At 37.9% G+C, this 22330-nt stretch overlaps 1 protein-coding gene across 46 annotated transcripts in view; it reads left to right on the forward strand.

The window, feature by feature from the left end:
- The window catches only part of ZDBF2 (zinc finger DBF-type containing 2), a 72161-nt gene extending 59537 nt beyond the window's left edge, over positions 1 to 12624 (forward strand). For 34 of the 46 annotated variants that reach the window (XM_065525917.2, XM_065525915.2, XM_074009856.1 and 31 more), the window contains one exon: positions 2896 to 10217. In XM_065525917.2, coding sequence (XP_065381989.1) covers positions 2896 to 9781 — 6886 coding nt within the window. In that variant the 3' untranslated portion in view covers positions 9782 to 10217. Of the gene's footprint in view, positions 1 to 2895 lie in introns of all 46 variants that reach the window. The other 12 variants (XM_005574046.4, XM_005574052.4, XM_065525919.2 and 9 more) reach the window with 7 other exon arrangements.
- The last annotated feature ends 9706 nt before the right edge of the window (positions 12625 to 22330 follow it).

The following is a 22330-nucleotide window of genomic DNA, read 5'->3' on the forward strand; positions in this document are numbered from 1 at the left end:
AGTATCTGGGACTATAGGCATGTACCACCATGCCTGGCTTATTTTTTAAAATTTTTGTAGAAACAGGATCTCATTATGTTGCCAAGGCTGTTCTCGAACTCTTGGCCTCAAGTGATCTTCTCACTTGAGTCTTCCAAAGTGAGGGGATTACAGGCATGAACCACCACACCTGGCCAAAAGAGTGGTTTTTAATCTTTAATGGTTAGCTTTTTAGAGAGCTTTTTTTTGTTGTGTAGTTACAAATGATGTGTTAAATGTGGATTATGATTTAATTGTTAAACATATTATACACACACAAATACAGATGCAGATCAAAGCATCCAGATGGCAGTTCATGACCTTCTTGGGATTTTACAAACTGTATGATTTTATGATTCTACCTTCTTTTCTTTTCTCCCTTTTCTTTCTTTTCTTAGCTACATGTTGCAAAATTGGTTTTATTTTGAGAATGTTGTTGTAGTCCTTAAGACAAATGAAGAAGTCTAGGGTTCTGAAGAACTAGAGTAAAGTGGTTGTTGCACTGCAATGTCATTGTTGAGAAGTATGAAAAATTAGGATTGTTTTTTGCTGCATCACAATACTTTGGATGCCGGGTTAACTTTTTTATTTTCCAAATTCAAAATTAATATTAAGGCAATCAATTTATATGGGAAAGATAGTAACAGTAATACTTAGGCTAAAATAAAATTGCATATGGCTGACACATGTGCATGTTCTCTTAGACAAATGACATCTCAAATTGGAAAAATTCAATACATTTTTAGGTGTTTATTTTTAATTTTTATAGGCTGTTTTTATAAACAGTTTCAGATTAATGGAAACATTGAGGAAATAGTACAGAGTGGGCCTATAATGCTGTCTCACCCAGTTTCTCTATTATTAACGTTAATGTGGTATATTTGTTACAAGTAATGAACTGATTATTAGTAAAGTCCATGGTTTATTGAGACTTCTTAGTTTCTACTTAAACTAAGTTTTCTTAAACTAAGATTTCCTTAGTTTTACTAGTTTTTCAGTTTCAGAATCACATCCAGGATACCACATTACATTCACTTGTAATGTCTCTTTAGGTCTTTCTTGGCTGTGACAGTTTAATCTTTTTTTTTTTTTTTTTCTTAAGTCTAGATGTGATGATACTTACCTCCTTGAATTGTTATTATTTTTTATGTGTCTGCCTTCTGCAGCTACTTGAATGGTCTTTAAGAGGCAGCTCAACTTTTTTTGATTTTGCCTTAGTACCTAGCATAGTGCCTGTAATGCAGTAGTAAGTCCTTAGTAGATGGTTGTTACGTGAATGAATGTTTGCCTGACTTTAAGAATTCAGGCTAGGCCGGGCGCGGTGGCTCAAGCCTGTAATCCCAGCACTTTGGGAGGCCGAGACGGGCGGATCACGAGGTCGGGAGATCGAGACCATCCTGGCTAATACGGTGAAACCCCGTCTCTACTAAAAAATACAAAAAACTAGCCGGGCGAGGTGGCGGGCGCCTGCAGTCCCAGCTACTCGGGAGGCTGAGGCAGGAGAATGGCATAAACCTGGGAGTCAGAGCTTGCAGTGAGCTGAGATCCGGCCACTGCACTCCAGCCTGGGCGACAGAGCAAGACTCCGTCTCAAAAAAAAAAAAAAAAAAGAGTTCAGGCCATGGCAATATCATTAGGTCAGCTGGTTATATACATGAAAGAGCAGTCCCTGAAATGCTTTGGTTAAACATGTTGTCTTGATACTGATAGAAGAGATTCATAGACTGATTCTAGATATGAAAATTTTGGGTCTTTTTAAAAATAATGGAATTTAAATTTTGAATGGGAAATGCATATACATAGACATAATTCACAGGGCACGTTCAAAAGTAAGTCTTCTTAAATTGCTGCCATCCTGTAATCACTTCACTAGAGGTAACACGTGATACCTCTAGACTTCTACAGTTGTATGTGCCATTCTCTAGATATTCTAAGTGCATTATTTTTTCCCTTCTATTTTACATAAATGGTAGCTTTCTGTGTACCCTTGCTTTTCACTAACAATGTTTATAGTAATTGGTTTTTATTTGTATGTATAGAGGTGTTTTATTATTTTTAAAAACCACATTGTATTCCATTAAAAACCATTAATTATTTAACCAGTACCCAGTTACTGAGTATTCAGGTTGATTCTAGTCATTTGCTATTACTCCTCCCTCCTCTCAAAAGCAGCAGTAAATATTCTTGTACATGCCTCATTAAACCCATGAGAAAACCAAAAATGGAATTAGAGGTCAGAGGGTATGTACATTCTTAATTTTAATAGACATTGCAAAATTGCTTTTTGTAGAGGTTACAAATCTACATAGAGGTTAACCAGTAACCGTTAACTGATCTATATTCCTGTGAACAATGTATTAAAGTGCCTTTGTTCTTACACCTTCACCAAAACATTGTATTAAGATTAATAATAGCTAACATTTGTGAATGCTTACTATGTGTCGAGCTGTTTCTTCATTTTAATGCTCCTTACATGTAACAATTAATTTACTCATCAAAACAATCTCATGAGGAAAATAGTGTAAGATTCTCTTTTTTTGGAGGCAGAAACTGAAGCATACAAAGTTAAGTAACATATGTCAAACTTTTTGCTGTTACTACTCTGATAATTGAAAAATAATATATGATTTTATTTGATTAATCATTTATGTTTAGGGGCCATTTGTATTTCAGTAGCAATTGGTAGCACCACCTCCACCTTCTGCAGTAATTCCCTCCCCGCAGTCCATGCAGTGTTCAGCCTGTGGTGACTGCCTGGATTCCTTGTCCTTTAAGGATAGTCCAGAATAGAAAGCAAATAACGTTTATTATGCCTCTCTTTTAATATTTTAAACAGATATTAGAATATGTTTATGAGTCTCCCCCCTTTCTTTTTAGTTCAACACGAGATGAGACACATGTGAATACTGGGTCATCATCTGAAGTGGTGCATTTGGATGATGATTTTTCTGAAGAAGAGGAAGAGGATGAGGATAAGATTGAGGATGAGGATGCTACTGAAGAGAGACCCTCCGAGGCTTCAGAACCTATTGAAGAGTTACATTCCAGACCTCATAAATCTCAGGAAGGCACACAGGAGGTTTCAGTTCGACCATCAGTTATTCAAAAACTGGAGAAGGGACAGCAGCAGCCCTTGGAGTTTGTTCATAAAATTGGGGCCGGTGTGAAAAAATGTAATCTAGTAGATATTGGTCAGGCTACAAATAATGGAAGCAAGTTGGTACGCCCGCCAGTGATTTATAATGCTCCTGCTAGTTGTTTATCTGAAAGCTCTAATGATAGACCAGTTACAACTAATACAACTGGTTTACCGGCAGCAGCTCATTTGGATTCAGTTAGCAAATGTGACCCAAACAAAGTTGACAAATACCTTGAACAGCCAGACGGGGCCTCTAGAAATCCTGTGCCATCATCCCATGTAGAAACTTCTTCATTTTCACATCAGAAACCTAAAGAATCAAATAGGAAATACTTACGCATGAATTCAGATAAGTTGGTTTTGTGGAGAGATGTAAAATCTCAGGGTAAAACTTTGTCAGCTGGCTTGAAATTCCAGGAACGCATGGGTACTAAGGACTCCTTAAGAGTTAAATCTCCTTCCAAATTAGCAGTAAACCCGAATAAAACTGACATGCCTTTGAATAAAGGAATCTTTGAAGATACTATTCCAAAGCACCATGAGGAATTCTTTTCTAATATGGATTGTACCCAAGAAGAAAAGCACTTGGTTTTTAACAAGAAAGCCTTTTGGGAACAGAAGTGCTCAGTGAGTTCTGAAATGAAGTTTGATTGTAGCTCTCTTCAGTCAGCATCTGATCAGCCCCAAGAGACTGCACAAGACATAAATCTTTGGAAGGAGGAGCGAATTGACCAAGAAGATAACTATGAATCTAGAGGTTCAGAAATGAGTTTTGATTGCAGTTCCTCTTTTCATTCACTGACTGACCAATCTAAAGTGAGTGCCAAAGAAGTAAACCTTTCCAAGGAAGTATGTACTGATGTACAGTATAAGAATAATACATCTTATGTTTCTAAAAGAAGTTCTGATTGCGGTGACATTCTTCACTTGGTTACGAACCAATCCCAAATGACTGTTAAAGAAATAAGTCTTCAGAATGCAAGGCGTATTAGCCTGGTTGACCAAAGCTATGAATCTAGTGATTCTGAAACAAATTTTGATTGTGATGCTTCACCTCAGTCCACTAGTGACTACCCTCACCAATCTGTAAAAGAAGTAAGCCTTTCTAAGGAAGTGCACATTGGTTTGGTTGATAAGAACTATGGTTCCAGTAGTTCTGAAGTAAGTGCTGATTCTGTTTTCCCACTGCAGTCAGTGGTTGACCGACCACCGGTGGTTGTCAGAGAAACAAAACTTCGGAAGAAGGCTCATTCTGGCTTGGTTGATAACTATGGATCGAGTTGTTCTGAAACAAGTTTTGATTGTGATGTTTCTCTTGAGTCAGTAGTTGATCATCCCCAGCTGACTGTCAAAGGAAGAAACCTGAAAGGTAGACAAGTCCACCTAAAACATAAGAAGCGTAAACCCAGTAGTGCTAAAGCACGTTTTGATTGTGATGTCTCACTCGGGACAGTTGCAGATGAATCCCAGAGGGCCGTTGAAAAGATAAATCTTCTAAAGGAGAAGAATGCTGACCTTATGGATGTGAACTATGAATCCCATGGTCTTGTAATGGGTTTTCACACCGGTGCTCAGTTAGTGGCTGACCAGCCTCAAGTAGCAGAAATAGAGCCTCAGAAAGTGGATGTTGACCTTGAGAATAAGAGTGTTCAGTCTAGCAGTTCTTCTCTAAGTTCTGATTCTCCGGCTTCTCTTTATCATTCAGCTCACGATGAGCCTCAAGAAGCTTTGGATGAAGTAAATCTTAAAGAGTTAAATATTGACATGGAAGTTAAGAGCTATGATTGCTCCAGCTCTGAGTTGACTTTTGATTCTGACCCGCCTCTTCTGTCAGTTTCTGAGCAGTCTCATCTGGATGCTGAAGGAAAAGAACGGCACATTGACCTGGAAGATGAGAGCTGTGAGTCAGATAGTTCTGAAATAACTTTTGATTCTGATATTCCTCTTTATTCAGTAATTGACCAACCTGAAGTAGCTGTTTATGAGGAAGAAACTGTTGATCTGGAAAGTAAAAGTAATGAATCTTGTGTTTCTGAAATAACTTTTGATTCTGATATTCCTCTTCATTCAGGAAATGATCACCCTGAAGTAGCTGTTAAAGAAGTAATTCAGAAAGAAGAGTACATTCACTTAGAAAGGAAGAATGATGAACCCAGTGGTTCTGAAATAAGTTTGGATTCCTATGCCCCTCGTCATTCAGTGACTAATTCTCCCGAAGTAGCTGTTAAAAAGCTAAATCCTCAAAAAGAAGACCAGGTACACTTAGAAAATAAGGAAAATGAACCTATTGATTCGGAAGTAAGTTTGGATTATAATATCATTTTTCATTCAGTGACTGGACATTCTGAAGATCCCATTAAAAAAATAAACCTTCACACAAAAGAGCACATGTACTTAGAAAATAAGAGTGGTTTTGAAACAAGTTTGGATTCTGATGTCCCTCTTCGGCCAGCGACTCACAAACCTGAAGTAATTGTCAAAGAAACATGGCTTCAAAGAGAAAAGCATGCTGAATTCCAAGGTGGAAGTGCTGAATTCAGTGGTTCAAAAACAAGTTTAGATTCTAGTGTCCCTCATTATTCAGTAACTGAATCTCAAGTAGCTGTTAACCAAATAAACAGAAAGAAGCAATATGTTCTAGAAAACTATGATAAATGTAGTGGTTCTGAAATAATTTTGGATTCTAATGTTCCACCTCAGTCAATGACTGACCAAACTCAGCTAGCTTTTTTGAAGGAAAAACATGTTAATCTGAGAGACAAAAACAGTAAATCAGGTGATTCTGAAATAACTTTTGATTCTGAACAACTTCAGGAAGCGGTTAAAAAAATAGACCAATGGAAGGAAGAGGTTATTGGCCTGAAAAATAAGATTAATGAACCTAGTACTTCTAAATTAATACATGATTCTGATGTTTCTGTCCAATCTGTGGCTGATCAACCCAAAGTAGCTATTAAACATGTAAACCTTGAGAATGAAAACCATATGTACTTGGAAGTTAAGAACAGCCAATATCGTTGTTCTGAAATGAATTTGGACTCTCGTTTCTTGGTTCAGTCAATAGTCAATCGACCTCAAATAACTATTTTGGAGCGGGACCACATTGAGCTAGAAGGTAAGCACAATCAGCGTTGTGGTTCTGAAATAAGTTTTGATTCTGATGACCCTCTTCAGTCAGTGGCTGACCAGCTGAGAGAAACCGTTAAAGAAATAAGCCTTTGGAAGGATGAAGAAGTTGACATGGAAGATAGCAGGAATGAAGCTAAGGGTTTTGAAATTATGTATGATTCTGCTGTTCTTCAGCCAGTGGCTGGCCAACCTGAAGGAGTAGTTAAGGAGGTCAGTCTTTGGAAAGAGCATGTTGACTTGGAAAATAAGATTGTCAAACCTACCAATACTAAAATAAATTTTGATTCTCATGAACCCCTTCTGTCTGTGACTAATAAAATTCAAGGGGTGAATAAAGAAAGAAATCTTTTGAGGGAGGAACGTGTTTGTCTGGATGATAAGGGCTATGTGCCCAGTGATTCTGGAATAATTTATGTTTCAAATATCCCTCCTCAGTCAGTGATAAAACAACCCCAAATTTTGCAAGAGGAGCATGCCAGTCTGGAAGATAAGAGCAGTATTTCTTACAGTCCTGAAGAAAGTTCTGATTCCAGTGACTCTTTCCAGGCAGCAGCAGATGAGCTTCAAAAATCTGCCAAAGAAATAAATCTTTGGAAGGAAGACCATATTTATCTGGAAGATAAGAGCTATAAATTAGGTGATTTTGATGTAAGTTATGCTTCTCATATTCCTGTTCAGTTTGTGACTGATCAATCTTCTGTGCCTGTCAAAGAAATAAACGTGCAAAAGAAGAATCATAATAATCTAGCAAGTAAGAACTGTGAAGTCTGTGGTTCTAAAATAAAATGTGATTCTTGTGTTCGTCTTCAGTCAGAAGTTGACCAACCTCAAGTGTCTTACAAAGAGGCAGACCTTCAGAAGGAAGAGCATGTTGTCATGGAAGAAAAGACTGGTGGACCTAGTGATTCAGAAATGATGTATGATTCTGATGTTCCTTTTCAAATAGTGGTTAACCAGTTTCCAGGGTCAGTCAAAGAAACACATCTTCCAAAGGTGATACTTTTGGATCTGGTGCCCAGTGATAGTGATTATGAAGTAATTTCAGATGATATTCCCCTTCAGTTAGTGACTGACCCACCTCAGTTGACTGTCAAAGATATCAACTGTATAAATACAGAATGTATTGATATAGAAGATAAGAGCTGTGACTCTTTTGGTTCTGAAGTCAGGTGTAGTTGTAAAGCCTCTACTCCCTCAATGACAAACCAATGCAAAGAGACTTTCAAAATAATAAACCGGAAGAAAGACTATATTATTCTGGGAGAGCCAAGTTGTCAGTCTTGTGGTTCTGAAATGAGTTTTAATGTTGATGCCTCTGATGAGTCCATGATTTACGAGTCACAAGGACCTGATGAGAAAATGGCGAAATATATTGACTCAGAAGATAAGAGCTGTGGATATAATGGTTCTAAAGGAAAATTTAATTTGGGAGACACTTCTCATCGAACGACTCACCGACTGCAGAAAGCTCGCAAAGAAGCCAAGCTTCGGAAAGATCCAAGAAATGCTGGCCTAAAAGGTAAGAGCTGTCAGTCTAGTGCTTCTGCAGTGGATTTTGGTGCCTCTTCCAAGTCAGCGCTCCATCGAAGGGCCGATAAAAAAAAACGTTCAAAGCTAAAACATAGAGATTTAGAAGATGTGAGCTGTGAACCGGATGGTTTTGAGATGAATTTTCAGTGTGCTCCCCCTCTTCTGTCTGATACTGATCAGCCTCAAGAAACTGTTAAGAAAAGACACCCTTGTAAGAAGGTGTCTTTTGACTTGAAAGAAAAGAACCGTGATTCCCAGTCAAGCTGTGTTCCCAAGGTTGATTCTGTAAGGAACCTGAAAAAAGCAAAGGGTGTCATAGAAGATAATACTGATGAACCAGTTCTTGAAGCCTTACCTCATGTACCTCCTTCATTTGTGGGGAAAACATGGTCTCAGATAATGAGAGAAGATGACATGAAAATTAATGCTCTTGTGAAGGAATTTAGGGAAGGTCGTTTCCACTGTTACTTTGATGATGACTGTGAGACCAAAAAAGTTTCTTTGAAGGGAAAAAAAAAGGTTACCTGGGCTGACTTGCAGGGTAAGGAGGACACTGTACCAACTCAAGCTCTGTCAGAAAGTGATGATATTGTCTGTGGTATTTCAGATATTGATGACTTGTCAGTGGCCTTAGATAAACCATGCCATCGTCATCCTTCAGCAGAGAGGCCTCCTAAGCAAAAGTGGCGTGTGGCTTCTCAACGCCAGACAGCGAAAATCAGCCATAGTACTCAGACCAGTTGTAAGAATTACCCAGTGATGAAAAGAAAAATAATTAGACAAGAGGAAGACCCACCAAAAAGTAAGTGTTCACGTTTACAGGATGACAGAAAAACTAAAAAGAAAGTCAAAATTGGGACAGTTGAATTTCCTGCATCATGTACTAAAGTTTTGAAGCCCATGCAACCCAAAGCCTTAGTCTGTATTCTTTCTTCTTTAAATATTAAACTGAAGGAGGGTGAAGGCCTCCACTTCCCTAAAATGAGGCACCATAGTTGGGATAATGATATTCAGTTTATATGCAAATATAAACGGAATATCTTTGATTATTATGAGCCCCTGATTAAGCAAATTGTAATTAATCCTCCCCTGAATGTACTAGTACCAGAGTTTGAGAGGCGTAACTGGGTTAAAATTCATTTTAATAGGAGCAACCAAAACTCCAGTGCAGGAGATAATGATGCTGATGGACAAGGCTCTGCTTCAGCACCTTTAATGGCAGTGCCGGCAAGATACGGATTTAATTCACGTCAGGGAACCAGTGACCCTTCTCTGTTTCTGGAAGAATCAAAGATTCTGCATGCTCATGAGGTTCCAAAGAAAAGAAATTTCCAGCTAACATTTTTAAATCGTGATGTTGTCAAAATCTCTCCAAAATCAGTTAGAAATAAGTTTTTGGAAAGTAAAAGTAAAAAGAAAATTCATGGAAAGAAGGTGACAACCAGTAGTAATAAGTTAGGTTGTCCCAAAAAGGTTTATAAACCAATTATTCTCCAGCAAAAACCCAGAAAAGCTTCAGAGAAACAGTCAATTTGGATTCGGACCAAACCAAGTGATATAATTAGAAAGTATATTTCAAAATACTCTGTTTTTTTACGTCATAGATATCAGTCCAGGAGGGCTTTTCTTGGAATGTATCTGAAAAAGAAAAAATCTGTTGTCAGTAGGCTAAAGGAGGTGAAGAGAACAGCTAAAGTGCTTTTGAATTCCTCAGTTCCACCAGCTGGTGCTGAAGAGCTGTCGAGCGCTACGGCAAATCCTCCTGCAAAGCGACCTGTGCCTGTGCGGGCTTCTTGCCACATCACACGAAGGAAGAAGAGGAGTGATGAAAGCTACCATGGCCGAAAGAGAAGTCCTGCTGGACCTGTGAGAGCATATGATCTGAGAAGCTCATCTTGTTTACAACAATGTGGAAGAAGGATGACTCGGCTAGCAAACAAATTGAGAGGTAATGAGACAAAATAGAAGTTGTTTTTGTGTTTAGGCTAGTTGAGGATTCAGTACTTCAATTGAAATATATTTGGTACTTTGCACACACAGCTTTCCCAACTTTGGTGAGAAAACTAATCTTGAACTATTTTGCTATCAATATTATTTTTCACAATTTTTATATTCATTTAAAATTAGTGTTTAGAGTCCTTTCATTTTAAGATTCAAAGCAACCTTTGTCCAACATTTTCTGTAGAAGAACTTCATCTTAATTTATGTCACAAAGTAATTTAGCACCATATATAGAATTTTGTTCCTCAAATCATATCCCTCTTATTTTTTATGATTATCTCTCTCATCCCTGCAAATTTAACATTGTGAGAATGAATATAGCAAACTTATTACAAAGAAGGAACTATAATGAATTATGTCAGCTTTTGAATGGGGTTGACTTAAATGAATACAAACAAAATGTAGTTTGTCTTTCTTTTTAAAACATTCCAGAAAATGAGATTCCGTAATCTTTAATACAGTTTTTAAAAACTGGTGATTTTTTTTTATGCCTAACACAAACTCCTCCTGCTTCATTTAAATTGGATCTGCAAGTCTCTAACTTTTATCATTTGGATGCATGCACACATACAGTCTCTATAAGTTTTTTGGGTTAGCCTTATTAGATCTTAAAAGGGAAAATAATTTTGCCCATGTGTTTAAGCATTCCCCCCCTTTTTTTAACCACCTTTACTCCCTTCTACATGAAGAGTTGGTGGTTTAATATGAAAATCCAGGTTACTTTGTGGCCTTATCTCCTAAAAATATTTTAGGCATTACCATATTAGTTTTTATTTTTATTTTTATTTTTATTTATTATTATTATTTTTGAGACGGAGTCTCACTCCGTTGCCCAGGCTGGAGTGCAGTGGCCTGATCTCGGCTCACCGCAACCTCCGCCTCCTGGGTTCAAGTGATTCTCCTGCCTGAGCCTCCCAAGTAGCTGGGACTACAGGCGTGCGCCACCATGCCTGGCTAATTTTTGTATTTTTAGTAGAGGTGGGGGTTTTACTGTGTTGGCCAGGCTGGTCTCTAACTCCTGACCTTGTGATCCACCTGCCTTAGCCTCCCAAAGTGCTGGGATTACAGGCGTGAGCCACCGCACCCAGCTTACCATATCAGTTTTTAATAATTTGTACTGAAATTATTGGCTTGGTAATATTTGGGCAGGCCATTAATTCTCATTAGAAAATTACTTAATATTTCAAAGAATTGAATAAAACTGGTAATCTTTGTGGAGGCCCATTTTGCGAGTGGAAACCTGTATTTATACATTAGTTTGTCTTTAACTTGTTAACAGATTTTAACAGTTCAAATAAAAGATGTTAACGAGATGCAGTTTGAGTCTGGGATACTCAGAATACATCCAGAACTTGCATTCAGGGACACTGATTGAGTTGGTACAGATGCATTCAGTTGTCGTTCATTCATGTTAAGCCAAGATCCTGGATCTTCTATCATTAATGTTAAGGGGAAACATGAATTACAACTATATTGTATGACTGCCGTATTTTCTTGAAACTAAGGTCAGTGTTAAACCATATCTTGATTTCAGAATTTAAAATGTGTTACCTTAGAAATAATGAAATATAGTGTAACAGTTGGTTTCTAAATGTGGTTTTATTTCAGGGGCCATTGTTTAACCTGTGTGTATGCTATGATGGAGTTCTTTTGTAATTTCTTTACTTCTAAATTTAAATAGTAATTATGTTTAAAAACAAATGTTTTTGTTTTTAGTTGCAAAGCAGCATATATCTCATTTCCTTCGACCTTGCCTCCTCATACACAAATATATTTTCATTTCTCTTCTTAAAAGATCACTGTGGGCCAGTAGTTTAAAATAATCCTCCAATTTTAACTTAGGAACAAAGCTTTATCCTAGTGACTAGGAAGTAAACAAACAGCTGATGTATAAAATATTCTATTTGTGGGTATTGGTGTCTTTTTTCCCTGTGGAATATACACATAGTTCCCTTAAATTTTATTAATAGACATTCTGTATTCTTTTGGTGTAAGTTTAAAAGCAAGAGATCAAATGAAAATATATATTACGTACTTATGATGTGTTATATCTATTGTGATTACATCATGTGAGATAACAGTTCTTATAATTCAAGTAATTCAAATTTCAAGTTATACAAATGTTACCATTTTCACATTGGAAGCCCTTCTAAGTACCATTTTCATTGGGGGCAGGGAGAAGGTTTATATTTAAATTTTATATTACCAAACATAGAAGTACAGTGCTGTACTGATGGTTTTGTTTAAAGTTTTTGAAATGTTTAGTAGTTCTTGTAATCATTATTTTAGACAAGCGTGAAAACTTGAAATTGTTGAAACTTATAATTTAAATTAAATTGGAAATTACTTTCAGAATTTGGTAGTATACAAGATGTGCCCCTTTGTCTAAATAAATGTTGGCTTAATTTGCAGATTAGATAAAACAATTGATGTTTTTGTGTATTCAAGAGTGCATTAAATTCTTTTAATAGTAAAAAGTCAAATTACAACCATAATGAGTATTTTATTAATCTTGTTCTTGTTCAGTATTTTGCATAGATTTTTATTGTAATTGTCCTGAGTTCTACAGTATGTGGACAGTATCGTGTGAAGTGTGTTTTTGCATTTGTGCATTTAAATTATTTATGTAACTAGGGCTCTGAGTAACACTTTTTTTTTTTGGTTGAAGAAAAGCTATATTTAAATATTCAAATAATTATATATTTCCATGTAAAACTAATGTGAAGACTAATGTATTTTTTATATTGCAATGTAAAAGCTAAACTTGTTTTTGATGTTATCAAGATAAAATTTATTAAACCTTGAAATTTGTCTCTGTTCTCTCTTCATGTTAGAAACTTTTTCTGGGAATACTCGAAGAATAAGAGAATAATGGCCTGAGAGATAATAAATGAGAGGATGTAAATGTTGATGCCAGCGAGAAAATAGTTTAACCAAAGATATATAGATTATATTTGATGCAGTAGTTATTTCAAAGGATTAAAATTAAACCATTTATTTGGCTGGTAGAGTGGTGGATTAGCAGCTTTTCACTTTGTACCTGGATTGAAAGGGCCCGTGAACAAGACTGAGTTCATGAGGCTGCATCTATATCACTGTTTGACACCTACTGGGAAGGGAGGACTTGGGAGCCTCCACTGCCACAGCATGTATTATAAAGGACAAGAAAACATGAGAAAGTATATGTGGGTCAGTGAGGTAGGTGCCTTTGGCCCCAGTAGTACTGACTTCCAGAGTTTATTGGCCTAGATGTTATTGCCAGGATGAACAACATCGTAATATTTTTTTTCTTTCTTGAGGCGGAGCCTTTCTTCGTTGCCCAGGCTGGAGTGCAGTGGTGCAATTTCAGCTCACTGCAACCTCTGCCTTCCAGGTTCAAGTGATTCTCCTGCCTCAGCCTCCCGAGTAGCTGGAATTACATGCATGTGCCACCACACCCAGCTAATTTTTGTATTTTTTGTAGAGACTGGGTTTTACCATGTTGGCCAGGCTGGTCTCGAACTCCAGACCTCAGTTTGAGACCACCTGCCTTGGCCTCCCAAAGTGCTGGGATTACAAGCATGAGCCACCACACCCGGCCTCTAATATTTATAATAAAAATCACGGCTGGGCATGGTGGCTCACGTCTGTAATCCTAGCACTTTGGGAGGCCGAGGTGGGTGGATCACGAGGTCAGGAGATCAAGACCATCCTGGATAACATGGTGAAACCCCATCTCTACTAAATACAAAAAAGTAACCTGGCCTGGTGGCAGGTGCCTGTAGTCCCCACTACTCAGGAGGCTGAGGCAGGAGAATGGCGTGAATCCGGGAGGTGGAGCTTGCAGTGAGCCGAGATCACGCCACTGCACTCCAGCCCGGGCGACAGAGCGAGACTCCGTCTCAAAAAATAAATAAATAAATAAATGACTAGAGTGAAAATGTAAAATGGAGTCCATTTTCAGCAAAGGGCTTCTATGTAAAGAAAATATAGTTTGTTGTTGAATCTTTAAGTATAAACATAATTTTCTGTGTTTATAATTTATTACATGAATGTTACAATAAATTTTTTTCCAGGTTTCCTTATTTTAAGGTTAAAAGGGGTGTGTGTGTGTGTGTGTGTGTGTGTGTGTGTGTGTGTGTGAATATCTTGGCCCTTACTGAGTGCCAGACATTGTTCTAAGTTTTTAATCTGTTATCTCATTTGATCTTCAAAGGACCATTATGAGTTAGATACTGTAATTTTCACGATATATTAGATGAGAAAATTGTGGCATATTGTAGTTTATAGTTAATCATCATTCCCACCCTCCAGTTCCAAGCCAGCACAAATCTAATTTCTGTCTTTGTAGTATAGCCTTTTCTGGATAGTTCATATGAATGGAGTAGTAAAATACGTGGCCTTTTGTGTTGGCTAATTTCATTTACCACGATGTTTTGTCGTTGTGTTGTAGCACAAAATTTGTTCCTTTTTATTGCTGAATAATACTTACAGTTCGTTTTTAATGAAAATAATAACACAGCCCTGGTCTCCTGGTAGCAAATATGAGAAAACCACTAGGTTTGAGCCTAGCTGTTCCCTTTATCCCTCTTCTATGTGTTATCCTTGGTAACTCTCCAGACCCAAGACCAGACAGGACCATTGCCTTCTAGAGTTCTCTTATTCCATACCTGGATGTTTGTGCTTCCTCTCTTGGACTTTTTGTCCCTTTACTACCCTTCCTGGCATTCTTTTCACTGTTCTGTGAATTCTCATTTTCAGTGTCAACACATTACCCTGTGTTCTCAGTGCTTTCATAGTGGATTGTTGGCAGGTAATTGGAATCTGAGAATTTTATCCAAGTTGCTCATTATTCTAATCTCCATGAGCCACAGAGCCAGGAACTGCTTGATGGTGTACTGGTTGTGGCGAACACTCTTTTTTGAAAATTACTCTCTTACATAACCACAGCATGTATCATCAAAATCAGGAAATCAGCATTGATCTGATAAGACCATCTACTCCACAGACGTTGTTCAGGTTTGGGGGATTATTCCAGAATGTTCTCTCCTGGTCCAGGATTTGATCCAAGATTATCTACTGGCATGACTCTAATTTTCTTCAGTATGGAGCAGTTCCTCAGCCTTTCTTTGTATTTCATAGCATAACTTATTGAAGATAACTAGCTTTTTTTTGGTGGAAACTCAGTTTAATGTTTCTTCATAATCTGCTTTTCTAGGGGAGGAGCAGAAATTCTGTATTCTTAGTGAACTAGAGCCATGTGATGTCAATTTGAATAAATGTGATAGAAGATACCCAGTGTTGGTCCTTAGGGAAAAAGGTTTTCATAATCAGAAGTAGGGGCTCTCACTGAGGTTGAGTTATCAACAAATAGTTACATTTTCTGGCAGTATTGACTGTGAATATTATCTAATTATTTAACTCATAGATAAGACAATCACTTATTCATACATTTAACAAATATTACTTCTACCCCTACTACATGCTTACCCCTGTGTGGGTGCCAGGGATCCAGGCATCAACCAAACAGGTTGCTCACCCTTATGCACTGTGCATAAGGTTGCTCACCCTTATGCACTGATACGTGTGAGGGGGAATTTGAATAGTGGTAAGTCAGTGGGCTTGCAACATAATTCTTGTGCTTTCAAAAATCGTTCATAGACTCATATAGCTAACACTCACAGGATACTGCTCTTTGGCATTGACCAATTCCTCCACTTTCTTCCTTGAGACCCATTGCAAGCTGTTTCTGATCATTGTCTGGAAAGATTGTTTTCCTGTGTTTGTGTTATTTTGAAAAGGCTCTCTGTGTTGGTTTGGTGCACCAGGATAGTGTTATGTAGACTCACTTGCCACAGCAAAAAAAAAAAAAAAAAAAAAAAAAAAAAAATCCTAAGGAGAAGTTGGTATACTCATCAGATGTTAAGTTTTTGAGCTGAGATTTTGTCAGCTTTTTTGACCTGGAAAAATAGAAGGCTTACTATTTTTTTTTTTTTTTTTTGAGAGTTGTCACTGGTCACAGATAATTAAATAAGTAAAGTGAGTGGTGTTTATCCATTGAGCTAGACCTAGTTTACTAGCTGATTGACTACCTGAAAATCTGAGTTTGAATGTGGTTATTTCACTGTGTCAAATGGTAGCCTAGTAATTGATTATTAGTGCTGTTTTACACAGTGGCCTTCTTATGTCTAGGATATATTTAGGTGAGTGAGTGAGGTAGCTTTGATGCCTTAATAGAACCAGAGAAACCACTTGGCCATAATAACTGATAGTTTTCGGGTTTTCACACTGTGCTTACTACTTAACACATCTGTAACCTAGCAGAGCTGCAACGTTCCTCTTCTTTTTGTTCCTACAGAGAAAGGATCTCAAGTCTAACTTAGAATGTGGCATAACAATGTGTGACAGTCTTTTGAGGAACAAATCACAGTAATCCCAAATTGCCCAGGGTAATCGATAGCAACTGCCAGATTGCATTTGGAGCCAGGACATTTCTTTGGCTATACTGGATGATCATGTAAGATCTGGAAGAACATGAGGATGGTTATAAGTGGCTGGATAAAAACAAAATGAAAATATATGAGTTCCTGTTGTGCTAAAGATGTTGATGAGAATTATTCTGAAGAAAAATGGCCACTACATTTTAAGTGCTAATTTAAGAATGGCTGCTGCTGCTTAGAGATTGTTGAGTATACTGATTCTAAATTACGTAGTTTAAGTTGTGTAAATTTAAATTCTGGAGTAGGTTTTTTTTTTTTTAATACCATATCCATCATAAAACAGCTGTTTTCACTTGCCATAGGTGAAACTATGGGCAAACATTTATGTGCAGGTGTGTTGTAGCAACAGATCTTGTTAACAGTGTAAGTGCTTAAGGAATTTTTAGTACAGATTCTGTGAGTTAAAATTACAGTATGGAATGGTCATGAAGCCTGATTCCCTTCCTCAGCCCCACTGTCCAGTAGAAAAACAATCCTGATTTAGTCTTCAGTATGTAATCTATCTTCTTCTTGGACATACAGAAGGGTTTGTATTATATAGTATTTAGGGCTTAACATCTTGTGCCAAGTAATTTTGGTTTTCTTCTGAATCACAGTAAAACTATGTGGAAATCAATTCAAGAAAAATTTGCTTGATGCTAGTGCATGACGGTAAGTGGGGGCATTGGGAGTTCATCCTGAGTAAAGGAAGAGAGCCTGTTCCTTAAGCAGAGTCCATTCTGCCAGTGAATTGCCCACATCTCCAAATGAACATAATGCAGTTGGGTCGGGGAGAATGACACAGGAGGCTCAGCATCATTTCTGTCTCCTCACTTTTCTTGGCACCATATCCTAACACAAAGTTTTATTGAATATTTACCTAAAATTTCTCCCACATTGGTTATTTTCACTTCTGTGGTTTGACACTGTGATAACAGATGGAACAAACAAGAGCCTGGTCAAAACTTCAAACAAAAAATCTGGGGAACAAGCTGTCCACAGGGTCTTTGAAAAGCTCTGATACATTCCCGGGGATCTAAAAGGTTGCATAAATGTGCAAAGCTGTGGGCATGCCTGGGAAAGACCTGAGAGGGCCCTACTCTTTCACCTCTGGCTGATTGGAGTTTCTGTGCAAGTAGGAAGTGAAGGCTAAGGCAGAGTTCTAAGCTGCCTGAATGTTGAGGGCATGTCTTAACACACATACATACATCTAGAGCTTCTCAGCAAATAATGGAATATTTATTGGTTCACAGAATTTAAGGAAATGTCTGTCAAATCATTGGCTGACCACTAAGTTAACTGAGCAGAGACTTCAGTTGCTGTACAGTACAGGGAGTAAAGACTATTGAATTAGTCCCGGAAGGTCACTATGCTAACAAATAGCAGCAGCAGAAACAACAAAACAGCAATTACAACAAACCCTAAGGGTAGGGGAAATCTGATTTCCAGAGTTTCTACATTATATTATCTAAAATACTTAGTTTTCAATTAAAAATATTGAAATATGCAAAGAAATAGGAAAGTATGACCTATGCACAGGAAAAGAACTGTCAATAGAAACCATTCCTGAGAGGTCTTATTGTTGGACTTACAAATACTTTAAATGAGCTATTAAATATATGTATTATTTATAGGATAAATATAAAAATATTATAGACCAGGTGCAGTGACTCATGCCTATAATCCCAGCACTTTGGGAGGCTGAGATGGGTGGATTGCTTTGAGCCTAGAAGTTCAAGACCAGCCTGGGCAACATGGTGAAAGCCCATCATGCATGCCTGTGGTCCCAGCTACTCTGGTGGCTGAGGTGGGAGGATCGTTTGAGCCTAGGAAGTTGAGGCTGCAGTGAGCTGTGATTGCACCACTGCACTCCAACCTGCACAACAGAGTGGGATCCTGTCTCAAAAAATATTTTTAAATATTAATATATACATAAAAATGAAGTCTAAAGGAAACCATGTCTAAATAATTAAAATACGAGAACAATGCTTAACCGAATAGATAATATCAATAAAGAAAAACTGGAAAAAAGAACTAAATTATAAAGTTGGAAAACTTTTTAAAATATATTTCTTGATAAAAATGTGTAAACCTTGTCCTCTTCACTAGGTTATGTAGACTTCTTAAAGGTGTTAACAGTTATTGTGTACATTACATTTTTGTGTCGGTCAATATGCCTACTGTAATAAAAGGTTTTCCTTCTTTCCACCTAGCATCACTTGTGTATATATATTTATTGTGTATATATATTATATTTATTATGTGCCTGTCTTCCCTACTAACTTGATGAGAATGGGGCTTTGTTTACTCACCAATTTCTATCCAGCATGTGTGTATTAGTCCATTTTCACACTGCTATAAAGACACACTTGAGACTGGGTTGTTTATAAAGAAAAGAGATTTAATTGACTCATAGTTCTTCATGACTGGGGAGGCCCCAGGAAACTTACAATCATGGTGGAAGGGGAAGCAGGCACATCTTACATGGTGGCAGGTGAAAGAGCATGCAAGAGCAGAGAAAACTGCCGTATGAAATCATCGGATCTCGTCAGAACTCACTATCACAAGAACAGCATGGGGGAAACCACCCCCATGATCCAATCACCTCCCTCCCTTGACACGTGGGGAGTCGACACAATTCAAGATGAGATTTGGGTGGGGATACAGAGGCAAGCCGTATCAGTGTGATTCAATATCTGGATGATAGTAAGTTTTCAAAACATATATGTGCAATCAAGAAATTACAAAATAAACATGGTATAAAATATTAAAAATATGGTATAAAAAAAAATAGTACACCTGTATAGGGCTCTTAGCATAAATGGAACTTGCAGTTTAGACGTTGCTCTGGGTGAGAGTGAGTGATGAGTGAATGTGAAGGCTATGACATTACTGTATAATACTGTAGACTTTAAAAACACCCTACATTTAGCTACACTAAATTTATGTAAAAATATTTTTCTTTGATAATAACCTTAGCTTAGTGTAACAATTTTACTTTCTAAGCTTTTACATTTTTAAACCTTTTTTGATGTTATAATAACATTAAATACTTTGTGTAGCTGTATAAAAATATTTTTTTATATTCATACTCTATAAGCTTTTTTCTATTTCCTTTTTTTTTTTTTTTAACTTTTAAACTATTTTGGTAAAAACTAAGACACAAACACATACATTAGCCTGGGCCTACACAGGGTCAGGATCATCAATATCACTGTCTGCCACCTCCACATCTTGTCCCAATGGAAGGTCTTCAGGGACAGTAACAAGCATGGAGCTGTCATCCCCTGTGATAAAAATGCCTTCTTCTCAAACACCTTCTAAAGAACCTGCCTGAGGCTGTTTTATAGTTAATCTTTTAACAAACAAAAGGAGCCAGGTGCAGTGGCTCAAGCCTATAATCCCAGCACTTTGGGAGGCTGAGGCGGGCAGAGCCCTTGAGGTCAGGAGTTTGAGACTAGCCTGGCTGACATGGTGAACTCCCGCCTCTACTAAAAATACAAAAATTAGCTGGGTGTGGTGGTGTGCACCTGTAATCCCAGCTACTCAGGAGGCTGAGGCAGGAGAATCTCTTGAACCCAGGAGGCAGAGGTTGCAGTGACCCAAGATCACGCCACTGCACTCCAGCCTGGGTGACAGAGTGAGACTACGTCTCGAAAAAAAAAAAAAAAACAGAAACAAAAATAACCTAAGTAAAAGGAGTATATTCTATTAAAATAACAATAAAAAGTATAGCACAATAAATACATGAACCAGTAGCATAGTTGCTTATTACCACTATCGGGTATTATGTACTGTACATAATTGTATGTGCTATAGTTTTATGTGACTGGAAGCACGATCGGTTTGTTTTACATGAGCATCATCACAAACACAAAATGTTATGTCGCATTACAACATTGAGGTGGCTGTGACATCACTAGATGATAGGAATTTTTCAGCTCCATCATAATCTTACGGGACAACCATCATATATGCAGTCTCTTCTTGACCAAAACGTTGTTCTGTGGCACATGACTGTATTATTAGATGTCAAAATTCCTGTAACCTCGGCACTAATTTCCTTATCTTGGAAGTGGGAAAGAATATTAATTAAACTGGCACTATGTGCAGTTTAACAATCATATGGTCTCTAGATCAGGAATTCTTAGCCTCCCTGGCTGTCCCTACTGAGTATGATTGGTTGAACAATAGGTGTCCTCCTGTCCTTTGCAAGAAAGCACGCACAGAACTCCAAAAGTTATTGTCTTTACATGAGATTCCCAATGATAGACTCCCTGTGGGGTCGCTAGGGGAATGGGCTCCACTATGGCACACTGGGTGATCTTGGACATATCCACATAGGCTGTGCAGGCAAAGGCTGGAACCACAGCTAACCTGAGTCTTGGCGGAAGCACCTTATTATTCTCCCAGCACATGACAGAATGTGAGGTCCATGATTAGTGGCTCCAAGGCCATCTCTCAGGAGTCTTTCATGCCTCCTGGGTTCTGGTGAGGTATGAAGTTTTCTGCCTTAGAATACAGCTGCAGACTCTAAAACTGCCTACCTGCAGTTTAGAATGGGCTTCTCGGCAATGCGATGGCCCACAGCTCACATGGCAATCATCTGGCCCCCTTTGTTTTGGGTCATCCTTTTTGTTGTATGAGACAAGGATCACAGGGAGCTGGAACTTTTGGCTACCTTCTGTCTAGGTAAGTAATACATTGTCTAAGTCTAAAAAGGATTCGTGTGTCTCCTCTGATTGAATCTGTCCACCAGGCCTTGGTCTTGGCCCTGCTTGCTGCTCTGTGCTTTACGGGGCCCTGATCCCAGTGTGGGAGGCCTCTCAACCCAGACCTGGGGGGCCACTCTCTCACCTGGCTGCGTCTCCCCTCCTCTGTGGGATTAGCCCACAGAATTTTAAGTCCAGATCCTGGTTCTTTCTCCTAGGTGGCTTTTAATCTTCCATACTTTGTTGTAGGGGATGAGTTTTGTTTTGTTGTTTTTTCCCCTAATTTTCAAAGTTGGACAGAAGAAGGTCCTGAGATTCACGGAGGGCCATAGACTTGGTGTGGCAGCTGGCTTCTTTTTTCTTTATAATTGGCCTTGAAAAAAATTTATACATGTATAAAATTATGTATATAATTGACCTATATTAAAATTCAAATACCTAACACTGGGATTCTGGAAGGGTTAATTTCTATCATGCTACAACATGAATGAACCTTGAAATCATGATGCTCAGTGAAAGAAACCAGACCAAAAAGCAACATTTTGTATGATTGCATTTCTATGAATGGTTCAGAGCAGGCACATTCAAGACATGGAGCAGTGATTGCTAGGAAACAGTGAAAGGGGAGATGGACAGTGACTGCTAATGGGTTTTTTTGGGGGAGTAATAAAAATATTCTGGTATTAGATAGTGGTAATGGTTGTACAACTTGTGACTACATTAAAAATTACTTATTATACAGTTTAAAAGGGTGAATTTTGTATGTAAATGATGTCTGAGTTTTTTAAATTACATAAGATAAATTATAAACTTGGTGTATTAGTTTCCATGGCTGCTGTAACAAACAACCATCAACTTGGAACTTGTGGCGTAAAACAACAGAAATCTACCCTCTCACAATTCTGAGGCCAAATGTCTGAAATCAAGTTGTCGGCAGGCCTCTTCTACCTCTGGAAGCTCTATGAGAGAATCTGTTCCTTGCCTGACAGCTTTGGTGGCTGCCGGCATACCTTGGTCACATTACTCTAATCTGCCTCTGTCCTCACATTGCCTTCTCGTGTGTGTGTGTGTGTGTGTGTGTGTGTGTGTGTCCTCTCCCTCTGACTCTGTGGTGTCAATTCCCACACAGCTTTTGCTTCTTATTATGCAGAAGAGGGTTTGTTTCATTGAATTTCATTTAAAAATACTCTCTAATAACTTTCCATTTTAGTCAGTCTACCAAAAAAAAATGCAACAGAGATTTTACATATGGTTCTTTCTTCTATTTGTTCATAATAAAAAGCCAAGGCTGATGTTTGCACTGTCACACTGTGAAAGGCAAATCCATTGAGGAATAAAAAGCA

The sequence above is a fragment of the Macaca fascicularis genome, chromosome 12 (genome assembly GCF_037993035.2).
Source record: "Macaca fascicularis isolate 582-1 chromosome 12, T2T-MFA8v1.1".
NCBI lineage: Eukaryota > Metazoa > Chordata > Mammalia > Primates > Cercopithecidae > Macaca > Macaca fascicularis.